At 36.8% G+C, this 12,282-nt stretch overlaps 1 protein-coding gene across 1 annotated transcript in view; it reads right to left on the reverse strand.

Annotated features, from left to right (window-relative positions):
- Window positions 1–12,154, reverse strand: part of LOC121095694 (loricrin-like) — a 36,232-nt gene extending 24,078 nt beyond the window's left edge. Inside the window, exons 1-21 of the mRNA XM_040610868.1 lie at window positions 12,062–12,154; window positions 11,769–11,804; window positions 11,379–11,420; window positions 11,051–11,080; window positions 10,757–10,792; window positions 10,367–10,408; window positions 10,152–10,187; window positions 9,702–9,743; window positions 8,350–8,382; window positions 6,844–6,864; window positions 6,545–6,580; window positions 6,386–6,424; window positions 6,169–6,204; window positions 6,010–6,048; window positions 5,615–5,659; window positions 4,971–5,000; window positions 3,694–3,732; window positions 2,904–2,945; window positions 2,662–2,703; window positions 1,760–1,801; window positions 1,170–1,211 (exon numbers count right to left, since the gene is read on the reverse strand). Coding sequence (XP_040466802.1) covers window positions 1,170–1,211; window positions 1,760–1,801; window positions 2,662–2,703; window positions 2,904–2,945; window positions 3,694–3,732; window positions 4,971–5,000; window positions 5,615–5,659; window positions 6,010–6,048; window positions 6,169–6,204; window positions 6,386–6,424; window positions 6,545–6,580; window positions 6,844–6,864; window positions 8,350–8,382; window positions 9,702–9,743; window positions 10,152–10,187; window positions 10,367–10,408; window positions 10,757–10,792; window positions 11,051–11,080; window positions 11,379–11,420; window positions 11,769–11,804; window positions 12,062–12,154 — 843 coding nt within the window. The remainder of the gene's footprint in view (window positions 1–1,169; window positions 1,212–1,759; window positions 1,802–2,661; window positions 2,704–2,903; window positions 2,946–3,693; window positions 3,733–4,970; window positions 5,001–5,614; window positions 5,660–6,009; window positions 6,049–6,168; window positions 6,205–6,385; window positions 6,425–6,544; window positions 6,581–6,843; window positions 6,865–8,349; window positions 8,383–9,701; window positions 9,744–10,151; window positions 10,188–10,366; window positions 10,409–10,756; window positions 10,793–11,050; window positions 11,081–11,378; window positions 11,421–11,768; window positions 11,805–12,061) is intronic.
- Window positions 12,155–12,282: the final 128 nt, after the last annotated feature.

Raw genomic sequence — 12,282 nt, forward strand, 5'->3', positions numbered from 1 at the left:
ATGACTGTCTCTTTTATGTAAGGTTGATGAATGCTGGTTTATTTATATATATACATCTGCCTATACCTTTTTTTTCTTATTCAGAACAACAAACCTGCCGACGTGTTTACAATTTTAGGCACCATTACTGCCATATGTAGATGATTGATCATGGACAGAAAATGAAAATAAGTCCGTATTTAAATTCCCTCTATTCCTTTGCAAAGATTGCTGAACTTTACTGTTGGGTGAAATCAAAGATCCAGACTATTGCTACCTAGCTTATCATAAATTCAATTCTATCTGCTGACATCACCACAAACTGAAAAATGAGTCTCTTCTGTATCAAAGTAGACACATTTGCACTGAGAACAGTTTTTTTAACATGATTGATTTAGAAGTCTTCTTTTCTTCATGTTGAAAATTATTGTTTGATGGGAAGTGAATACACTCTCCCCTGGCCAAGCTGTTGTGGCTTGCCATTAAAAGCTAAACCTCACTTTGCACCAGTTTAAGCATGCAAAGAAAGAGGTCCTACCTGAATGAAACTTGCTAAAAGACATCCACCTTTTTAAGTAGAAGATAGGTTACTTAAAAATTCAAGTTCACTTGGCAAAGCCAGGTGATGCCAGAAGCCTGGTAAAGCTAGTGTATAATGCCCATGCACTCTTTGGGCTTTTTCCTCGCATGGAGACATTGCCTAAGAGAAAAGACTATGCACTGGCACTGATCATGAAATCACAGTGATTCTCTCTATGGGAAAGAATAGTTTAAATATAGATTTAAGAGATTATCTTTTGAAATATTTACCAGACTTTGACATTTTAGTCACAATATTTTATTGAACCAGTGAGAAGGACAAGGAACCTAAGTAGGATGCAATTAAATACTGTGGTTACTGTAGGGCATATTGACTCTGGGTTTTAAAAGTAATGAATTATTAGCACGTAACAGGTTAACTGACAGAGCATCTGGATTACCAAGCACATTTACAGGAAGTTAGTGGCCAAACGGTAATTATACAGTTAAAGTAGGACTCATTCTTCCATTTCATTTTATATAATTCTATCCATCATGATAAGGAAATTATCAGTAATGTTTAGTGTTACCCTAGCGTCCATACTTACCAGGTGATTAACTCATAACACTCCATTACGTAGATGAAAGTATAAACTCAGAAAAATAATTACCTGTCTACTCCCACTGCTTCCATCAGGACAAATGCAACCACCCTGTAAATTTAAAAAAGGAAACTATCATTGCTTTGTGGAAATTTAAAATAAAATCTTATTTCAGATGTGAAACTGTTTCAGGGTAGAAAGACTGTGGAACTACAGAGTGGCTGTGACCTTGACTATACCTAGAGGAAATATAGGGGGGACATACATATATAGGGGGGTCATCCATATATAGGGGGCAGCATAGCTATATACATGTAACATTTGCTTTGGAAGGTAGATTGATTCCACATCTATCAGTGGTACGTCTCAGTGACAGATGCCTCATCAAGAGAGAATTATCTGGGTAGGCAAGAGTACAAAGAATCACTGTTGTGCTCTCACCAATAAACTGTGTGTGAAATTGAAAGAGTGTTGAAGTGATTTCAGAGAGCCATTTCAGATTAAATTTAATCCGAACACGGTCACTTCATTTACACTTTAATGCACAACATCAACAACCCCTTATGCAAAACTACTGGACTTCAACTCCTGATTTTAATTAGTTTAATTACCAGGAAGCTATCTGGACAAGACTAGATAAAAATAGAGAAAATCCTGACCTGACTACTTGATCCACGATCGGTTGCAATAAATGATCCACCCTGTGAAGAAACCAATTATATTTCATAGAAGCGTTTTATCTGAATCTAACATGTATAAAATTATGTAGTGAGAAGTAAGGTGACAAACTCTTTGTACTGCTTCCCTGCACCAACAAACATCACTTGTTCAGAACTTTCTGTATAAATCGTTGTGAAAACATAGATTTAGATGAAACTTAATTAGTGACTGGATACAATACACAGGGAATAGGTATCAGGAAAACTAATTAAGAAAACTGTTACTCTCTGGAGCTCAGAGATCTGACTGTATTATTGAATTAAGACTTCAAACTCTCTGAGACAGAGGGCTATGCTAGTGTTACATCCATAATGCTAAGTGTAATAGGATTCCAGATCTCTGGGAAGCTGATGGGTACCAGTAGAGTACAAAATATTAAGAAAAAAAAGAATTGGGTGCTGCTCTGGATCAGTTACATTTCACATATTTCTATAACACAAAAGTTGGGCCTACTTTTTTAACACAAGTACATAATCACTAAGATGTAGCTTGTTACCAAATTCTAAATGAAACAGAATTATATATCTGGCCATTACCATCACTAGAGCAGGACTGTTTCTAAAAAGATTCTAAAACTATTTGTTGGGGTTTTTTTTCAAACAATTTTTACAAAGTGTTATGTAAAGAAACACCAGCACTGCTTACCTGCTAAGGAACAGAAGAGAGACTGTATATTCTGGGTCCATTATTATTTACAACTGTGCCAAATTATAACATTAGAGGGAAAATGCTGCCAAATCAAAACAGCATTCCTCAGCATAGATAAATTAGTGGAACCCAATTTTCAGAAATGAAATAAAATTTCTCAGAAAGCTCCTTACAACAGGCACTATGTTATTACCTGGTAGTTAGTGTCGCTGTTGTTTGAAGTAGAAGTCTCATTCTGTGAAGAAACAAGAAACTACTTGGTTTTCTGTGAGGGTAACAAATTAAAATACATAGTTCTATTGGAAAAGAACTACCTAACCCTAAACAGATTACTCTGTTATGGAAATTGATCCTTATTCTTTTTTTTGTATAGATAATACACCAAGAAGCTGTAATACCAGGAGTACTTCAGAAAGCATGACAAGAATGGTTTACCTGTACATCATAGGCTCTTCTGCTCAAAACATGTGATGTATCCTGTAAAAAACAAAGACATTACTATTAGGAGATGAAAACTATGATCACTGACAGGCCTTCTTTTTTTTCCATATTATTGATTTATAACAACTCCAGACCCTTTAATGCATACATTGAGTAGGAATGCCTTCTTATAAAATAAAAGGTTATTTGCACATAATTTTTATAGGCTACTGCTGAGTCTGAGTTGAATCTACACAATACACATACCGTATCTCCTCCACAACATGCTGAGCAACATAAATTACCCAGCATTATTCTCTCTGATTTCATTATTCTAGCTTTCTTCAGCTAAAATTTTAGCTGTGCATGACACTCATTTAATTTTAACTTTAGCTTGGACTAATTCTAATTTGTCTTATTTTTTATATATTTATATTATAATTTATTTTAAAAAATCAGTCATTATTATAATATCATACAGTATATTAATAATAATATTTTTATTTGTATTCTAATTTGTTTATATTGTATATGTGCTTCTTGAAAAAAAGGAATCTGAGCTGCTTTATACCTCATAGCAGGGTTTTCATGTCTTTTTTCCATATATATACTTCCTTTAAGGTAAATTCACTGAAAGAGCAAGCAAATAGCCAAGCTATTTTATATTACTTTTTCCTTGAATAGGAGAATTTTAATTAGGACAAACAGGATTAGGGAAAAAAGAGGCATAATTGGGACAAATTATGTATAGTTAAGGCAAATATCCCAAAACAAGTAAAAAGAGAAAAGAAAAAATGTTACTTACTCGGGCAACAACAACCTTCTTGTTTGCACAACCAGAACGCTGTCGAGGAGTCAGAAGCCAATTATTACTTTATAGATGCAGCCATCCACACAAAATATTTTCAGCAAAGATCTACCTAAACTTGTCAAGGTGTCATATTTCAGGACAGGAAAATGTCCAGAGCTATAATTTTACTATCAGCAAGAATCTTAAAAAGCATATTCTTCATCTGTTTTCACCTTATTACTCCATCAGGAGTTCCTGCCTAGTGGAGTCTCCCTCAGCTCAACCACTGTGGTTTAGAGAACAATCTGCATAATGATTTTACTGTTCGTTTTTTTGAACACTTCCCACCCTTCTTCGTGATAATGTTTAGAAGCAAACTCTTCTACAATGAAGTCCAGCAATATGTACTGCATAGGGATAACCAAAAGAACAGCAGCATCCTCTGTGAACAAATGAGGAAGTGATGAGTCTTCTAAACAGGGCTTGCTGCTGAAGGATTATTTTTGCAGAACATTTTGCATTAGACCTAATGCAATGCATTCAAGGTAAATACAAGTAAAACCAAAAGATGTTTTCAGAAGGCCTCTTACATCCTAGTATACGTGTTGGGTGCAGTACTAAAGTGCCAGAGAGGAAAAATAGGGAAAATAATAAGCAGTAAAATATATGGCTAACAGCTGAAGAAAAGGCAAGTAGTTGATGACAGAAGGTTACTCTAGATGGCAGTAAAACTAAAGGAGGCTGTAATGGAAAAAAAACCTTTCTAGGAACAGAAAGAAGTATGGAAAAATGTTCGTAAGCACAGAAGAATGTCGTTTGTTTATACAACAGTGTATTTGCTTGGTCACAATCTACCCGTGTTAATCACAGTTTCTGCTCGTAGGACAGATGGAACATCTTGACAGAAAGAGTATTACCAGGGGATAAACGTTACTTTACAATACTAGCATATACGCGAGTTAAAATTAGAACAATTAGAAAAAGCTTGAAGTGGCTGCATGCCTCACGTTCACAGATGGTTAACCACTCAGTCAAAGTGCATATACTACAAAAAACCTGTTAGTGTATATTCTTACAAGTATTGTACATAATTGCTATCAATGATAGCAAATAATTGTGAATCAGCCTTGAGAATGGCTAGAAGGGACTGAGTACAGAGAAATATAACATCAAATATGCCATTCTTTAATTAAGTTTTTGAAGGGTATTATAAAGCAATCATAGACTACAATTAGAGGCCAACAGGTCTAATGTAAGAATTTGAATACTCCTGAAGAAAAAAAAGCACTTACCTGAGCACTGGCACTATAGGTAGTGTCATTCTGGAAAAGAATAAATTATTTCCTTCTTTAAGAATTATTTGAATACAATAAGCTTACAGAAACCTGATTCTTTCTGATACTGCATACAGACAGAATGTTGCTCACATTCTCCACAACCTTGCTTAAATTAGTTTGAAATCCTGCCATTCCAGTATGAAAAACATTATATATAGATATATAAACATTATAGATATTTATAACATTATAGCAATTTTTGATTGATAGAAACGTAACATGAAAAGCAGTGGAATAGCTGCCACTATCTCTTCTTTCTTTCATTGTATGTATTTAAAGCTTGTCTATGGGATTTATTTATTTATTTATCAATTACTGTAAAATGTGTCCTTAGATTTTAGGGAAAATCTTATGTTACTGCAAAGCTTACTGAAATCTTTTCATCAAGTTAAATACATTTAAGGGCACAAAAGTTATGTGTAACCTTTATATGATTATTTTCAGTAAGAAAACATGCAGTTGCTGAAACAGCTGTTAGTGTAGGAACTCAGCATGCTTTCTGGATCATTCCGCTCACAAGACTGCATCTAGCAGGGCAATATTTTCCGATCTACATGAAAAACGTTGTGATGAAAATATATTAGAGTGTGCATACTCACATCATCGCAAGCATTGGGATTATCATCTGAGAAATCTTGTGAATCCTAGAAGGACATCAGATAACAGTTATTTCCTCACAAAAATGGATTGTTAAAATTACGCTTTGCTATCGTATTCTGCAAGACAGAATTCAGGCTCATGCAAAGAAAAAGGTGAGTTTAAAGTAAGACCTTTATAAGAAAATAACCCAAATAGATGGCTGCAATAGTTACTTGCAGGGAAAGTTCCATTCTTCAGTAAAACAAAAAAAAACCCAAACCCAAACCCAAGAAAATCCAAAACAAAAAGAGCACAAAGCTATTATGTTTTATTACATATTTGAGAAAGATGATGCAGGCACTACAAAGATCAGCATAAAATAATATATAACTAGGAGAAAGGAAGAACTAGTTACCTGACTATCATAATAGCCATCTGAGGAAGACGATCCACCCTTTAAAACAAACCAACCAACCAAAATCAGATAAAATTAGGACAGAGAAAACGTGATTTTGAGCAAAGACTAAAGGTTAGATGAAGTGACATACAAGTAGGGAATTAGAGCATTACTTACTTGACCACCACCATAGCCCTGTGAGAATGATCCATCCTATAAAACAAACAAATATAAATCTCACTTCAAAAGAAACTGTGATTTGGTATGGGGGCTTTAAAGCTGGAATAAACAATTGCCTGGGATTCCTTTGAACAAATACAACTTTCTAGACATGTAGAAAACTTATCAGATATGATAAAAATGTTTTACCAAGAGAAAATCAAGGTCTACCTACCTGGTTGCTACCATAATTTTGTGAGGAAGATGATCCGCCCTGCTAGCAAAAAAATATTAGAATTAATATTATGATATTTCAGACTGGATATTGATCGGTCATTGTGGAACCTAAATGAAGTAAAATCTCAGTGGGAGGAAACAATAATCTAGTACTTACTTGGCCGCCACCATAGCTTTGTGAGTATGATCCACTCTGCGAAAACAAAAAAGCAACAGTTACAATGCTCAAGAGTTGAATTTGATCAGAATCCACAGACCTAGCTTTACTAAGTTGCCAAGTTCTTTCTATGTAAGTGACATTTCAGGGCTGATAAAAATTATGTTCTAAGAGAAAGAGTTACAGGCTGGAGTTGGGAAGACTCTGCAAGTGTCTACACCGTAATGAGCAAGAAAAGTATACTCTAGATTAGAACTGCTTAAAAAGCTTTTACTGATGGATAATTAAGAGCTACCTACCTGACCACCCTGTGATCCATCCTGTAAATTAGACAAAAATTGTGATGCTTTAGACACTGTCTAGCTGTGGATTATTTTTAATGAAAGCTATGATACTTGCTTAGGAAGAGTAAGGAGCAGAGGCAGATATGCAATATAGAATTGATTTCTAATGTAGTAAGCACAGATTGCCAACAGTGCAAAGGTTAATACTGTGCGAGACACAAGTCAAGGAACCACAAATATTTATCTTTAAGTAATGTTTAATACATAGATGAGTTTCATTCTGAACAGTCTCTATAGAAAGTATATTTTTTTTCTCCTGTAGAAAGCCTAATTTATACAAATGGAATGAAAAATTCCTCTGGTAGCTTTATTACACAGAAAGCTGTGAGATATAGTAGCCTTGAGGAAAAGGTTTTAAATAAAGCACTCAGTATGTTTCAACAAGCCCTCCTTACAAAAGGAATGTAATTCCCCCAAGTGAAATCAGAAGAGGCATTTGTAAAAGTATTAATGTCAAAAGTGCATAAGAACAGTGAAACCCTGAGCTATTGGAGTGGAGTATTCGCCTCTCACTAAAATGTGGCTGAGACTTCATCCAGAAGAGTCAAAAGAAAATGAAATTAAAAGTATTATCTTCCAATGTTCTAGCTTTTTTTAGAACAAAATTTAAGTGCTTCCTATAGTCTTAGAAAGAACTATCTCCTCTTTATAAAAAAAAAATCTGAAAAGCTATTATAAAATAGTTATATACCTATATCATATATTCTTTCAAGTTACAATAATATATTACATACGGCATATTGTATATACTATAGCAGATTATAATGATATAGCAACAACTATGTTGTTCGAATATTTATGAATATTGTATATATTTATATTGATAGAACACAGTATTTGTTAATAAAATGAATCTTTTTCTTGTGAAAAATCAGTAAAACTCAAGCAGTGTATGAACATTTTTAAAACGGAGATCATCTAGTACTGTTCTCTTACTAATTTTTAACATTACAGAGATTGTTTCTTTAAACATAGCAGACATCTTTCAGTGGTTTTTAGAGTTCTGACACTGAAAAGTTGTAACAAATACAAATGTAGCTATCTATACTTCACTGCACAAACTGAATGAATTGTTAAGCCAGTCTGTTTCAGGAACTTCAAGTGGCAGGCAGTCCTAAAATATTTTCTGACTTTTCATGGGAAAAGTCCACAGACAGGCTGGTGAGATCCAGCCCTGATTTAAGCAGTTGAGAAGTTCTGCACCAGACTTTCTCTATCCAGAATCTAGCCTTAATATCCTATAGAGCTAGTCATTTCACAGACAAAATGCCAGGAAAAAGGGGGGAAAAAAGGACCACCAAACCCTTGTGATGCTCTTGTGTGTAGGAAGATAGTAAGTTGGAATCTTATAATTGGTAAGATTACATGGATTTGCAGTCTATGAATCTGAAGTTGGTACTAGCTGAGTTAGTAGGAAAACTAATTTTGGATGCACCTTAAAATTGGAGGAAGGACATTTACCTGGTGGCAAGGATTGCTATCATATGAAACACCCTGTTAAAAAACACAAACAAACGAAAAGGTAAATGCCCAAGTTTTCATTTTCTGGCAGTAATTAGCTTTCTTAAAATTTCTTACATGAGAATGAATGGAACAAAAGTCAGCATAACACTTTACAGAAGTTGAGTTTAATTTTATTTAACCTTTTAAGTGTGTGCCTTTACCCTCTGCCGCTCCTATACTCACAAGCACCAAGACATGCACACAAATGATCAAAGCAGGACTACTTGTGTGCTACGTGCACAGTGAGGTAGGCTGGCAATTGATATCTTTCTGTATCATCCTAGTTCCTCTTGATTCGAAAAGATGAAATGTTTTTTTTTGTGTGGGTTTTTGGTGGTTGATGTTTTTTTTTTGTTGGTTGGTGTGTTTTGGTTTTTTTTTGACAGTCCTTTTAGTAGTCAACAGTTACTGTTGTGTGAAAATCTACCTCAGAATCTTGCTAGATTCAGCCATCATACATCTTAGGCAAGGGTGCTGCCCAATGCCTTTCATTTCCCTGTTTTGGGTATATTTATTGGCTACATCCACTCTTCATGATGGGATAACAGGATGAGAAACTTTACGCGCGATGCGTTCTACCCTGGTTGTCATGCTGTCATTATTAGAGGACAAGTCTTCTGTTGATAAGTCAACCTGTGACACAGTTTTGGTTGTAGCAACACATTCTTCAGTGTTTATCAGTTTCACTGCTGGTAACTGTGTCCTTGTTGTACTGCTTCTTATGAGGTTTTCATGCATTTCCATTCATACTTAGTTTATACCAATCCTAATATTTCTGCTAAGAACTTCTGCTAAATTTTTTTGTAATTTTACTTCTCTTTCATTCTTGTCGCTTTCACCTGTATATTAATTTGAACATAGGTCTACTGTCATGGTCTCATTCATGATCCTTTTACCTGGGATCTCATCATTGAGGACACCAACTTTGCACCATTGTAGGCATACATAAGTTGAAATGGAACCAGGATGAAAACCTACAAATCTAACTATTCCATAGAAGCCACTCTCTGATCCTACCACTTTCTATAGGAACTAAACGGAGCAACATCTGTAAATCACTCCCAACCAAAGATTTTATCTGTTTACTGAGTAGACAGATGAATCACTGCTGCTGTGTGTAACACTACATGGGAGAAGCCACTTCAGTTTTGTTGCAATGACCAACAACATCAGTCTTTCTAGATCATATCATGTAACAAAGAAAACAAAAGATTCCAAATCACAAACATTATACACTTATTGAAAAATATGTTACTACTACAAAGAAAGCTGGGTCTGGTTTTCAAATAGTTTGGATAAAGAGGACTTACTTGTCCACAACCACTACTGCCACCTGAATAAGCAGATCCACCCTGATGAAGAAAGAAAAAAAAAAAAAAAAGAAAGAGACTATCTCAGTAATCCAAGTATTACTTTACTCCATATTAAGTACAGAACTAAGTTTTGAAAGGCTTTTAGCTGCCTGACTGCTTAAAATGCAGAAGATCAGGTACATCATACTGTGATTTTTCTTGTGAAGTATTGTGTATGTTGAATATTATAGTACATCAAAAAGCTGACACCTACATGCACTCCTATCTGTGTGGGAAAGAGATGCTTCAGTGAGCATGTTGTTCCCAGATCCATATAACAAAAAGTTCACCACTTTTCTAATGAGAACTTTACTGTACTATTTCAAGAAACAAACCACAAGATCCTCAATACGTGTACAGAAACATCACGCACATGTTGTAACCTAAAAGTAACTGACTGATGCTTACCTGGCCATACGAACTGCTACCTTGAGGTTGGTAGCCCTGTAAAAAAGGCAAGAAGCAATTTGTAAACTAAACAAGCTGTCCTATTCTCAGCAAAAGCCACGAAGCAAATCGAGACACAGAATACTAAAGGAAACATCACTTTGAAAAATCTGCCAGTCGTGCCAGTCACAGAGGGATCAGCAAAGAAGTGCCTACAGAACATCCAGTTTGCTTACCTGGCCATAAGAAGTGCTGCTGCCCGAGTAACCTGGCCCACCCTAAGACAAGGACACCGTTTGGTTACTTCCCTTTTGTAAGGGATCCAGCCTGCCCTTAGGAAAAGCAAGCAGCTACCTCCTAGAGCTATGCAGGGCAGTATAAAGAGGCAGACTTCCCCCCGGCCCTCGTGATGATGCCGAGAGCAATGATTTCACATTGCTGAGATTCCAGATAAATAAGTAGTACGTGGGCAAATTTTGAGTGTGAGAAAGCACACTTTCAGAGAAAGTGTCCTTTAAAGTTGAAATTCAGAGATTCTGAGGGAGTGATGGCTAAGTGTTTTTGCAGTGCCATGGCGCTCTGCTTTCTCAAATGCTGATTCTGACTGGTGACTGGCTGATGCTTACCTGGCTATAGGAACTGCCACCTTGAGGCTGGTAGCCCTGTAGGAAAGGCAAGAAGTCATTTGTAAACTAAGCTGTAGCCTCAGCTCAACCGCAACAGAAATGCCCATATGCACTAGAAGTTCCTCTGAACTATGTTCTTTTTCCTTCACGGTAATTCAGTGGTACAAACCAAAAATCAAGGACCACTCAACACCACCAGGAAGGAAAAGAAAAATAAACCCCAACCCCCATAGTCCATTTACAAGGCAGGTCCCTACCAAAAAACCTCAATACATTTCAGCAGGAATGTCTCACCTGGCCATAGGACTGGCTGACTTGGGAACCCTTGAAAAAAAAATAAATAGAAGGTAATCTCCATCTTGACAAGGAGGCTTCTCTAAAGAGCATAATGTTTATGGAGCTACAGCTGCACAAGGGTTTCTCACAAAGGCTCTTCCTGAGCCAAAGGACACAGAGCAGTATGCTAGCATCTGTGCAGCAGGCTGTCCTACTCTCAGCAAAAGCCACGAAGCAAATCGAGACACAGAATACTAAAGGAAACATCACTTTGAAAAATCTGCCAGTCGTGCCAGTCTCAGAGGGATCAGCAAAGAAGTGCCTACAGAACATCCAGTTTGCTTACCTGGCCATAAGAAGTGCTGCTGCCCGAGTAACCTGGCCCACCCTAAGACAAGGACACCGTTTGGTTACTTCCCTTTTGTAAGGGATCCAGCCTGCCCTTAGGAAAAGCAAGCAGCTACCTCCTAGAGCTATGCAGGGCAGTATAAAGAGGCAGACTTCCCCCTGGCCCTCGTGATGATGCCGAGAGCAATGATTTCACATTGCTGAGATTCGAGATAAATAAGTAGTACGTGGGCAAATTTTGAGTGTGAGAAAGCACACTTTCAGAGAAAGTGTCCTTTAAAGTTGAAATTCGGAGATACTGAAGGAGTGATGGCTAAGTGTTTTTGCAGTGCCATGGTGCTCCGCTTTTTCAAATGCTGATTCTGACTGGTGACTGGCTGATGCTTACCTGGCTATAGGAACTGCCACCTTGAGGCTGGTAGCCCTGTAGGAAAGGCAAGAAGTCATTTGTAAACTAAGCTGTAGCCTCAGCTCAACCACAACAGAAATGCCCATTTGCACTAGAAGTTCCTCTGAACTATGTTCTTTTTCCTTCACGGTAATTCAGTGGTACAAACCAAAAATCAAGGACCACTCAACACCACCAGGAAGGAAAAGAAAAATAAACCCCAACCCCCAAAGTCCATTTACAAGGCAGGCCCCTACCAAAAAGCTCAATACATTTCAGCAGGAAAGTCTCACCTGGCCATAGGACTGGCTGACTTGGGAACCCTTGAAAAAAAAATAAATAGAAGGTAATTTCCATCTTGACAAGGAGGCTTCTCTAAAGAGCATAACGTTTATGGAGCTGCAGCTGCACAAGGGTTTCTCACAAAGGCTCTTCCTGAGCCAAAGGACACAGAGCAGTATGCTAGCATCTGTGCAGCAGGCTGTCCTACTCTCAGCAAAAGCCATGAAGTAAG

This window comes from Falco naumanni, chromosome 11 (assembly GCF_017639655.2).
Source record: "Falco naumanni isolate bFalNau1 chromosome 11, bFalNau1.pat, whole genome shotgun sequence".
Classification (NCBI taxonomy): Eukaryota; Metazoa; Chordata; class Aves; order Falconiformes; family Falconidae; genus Falco; species Falco naumanni.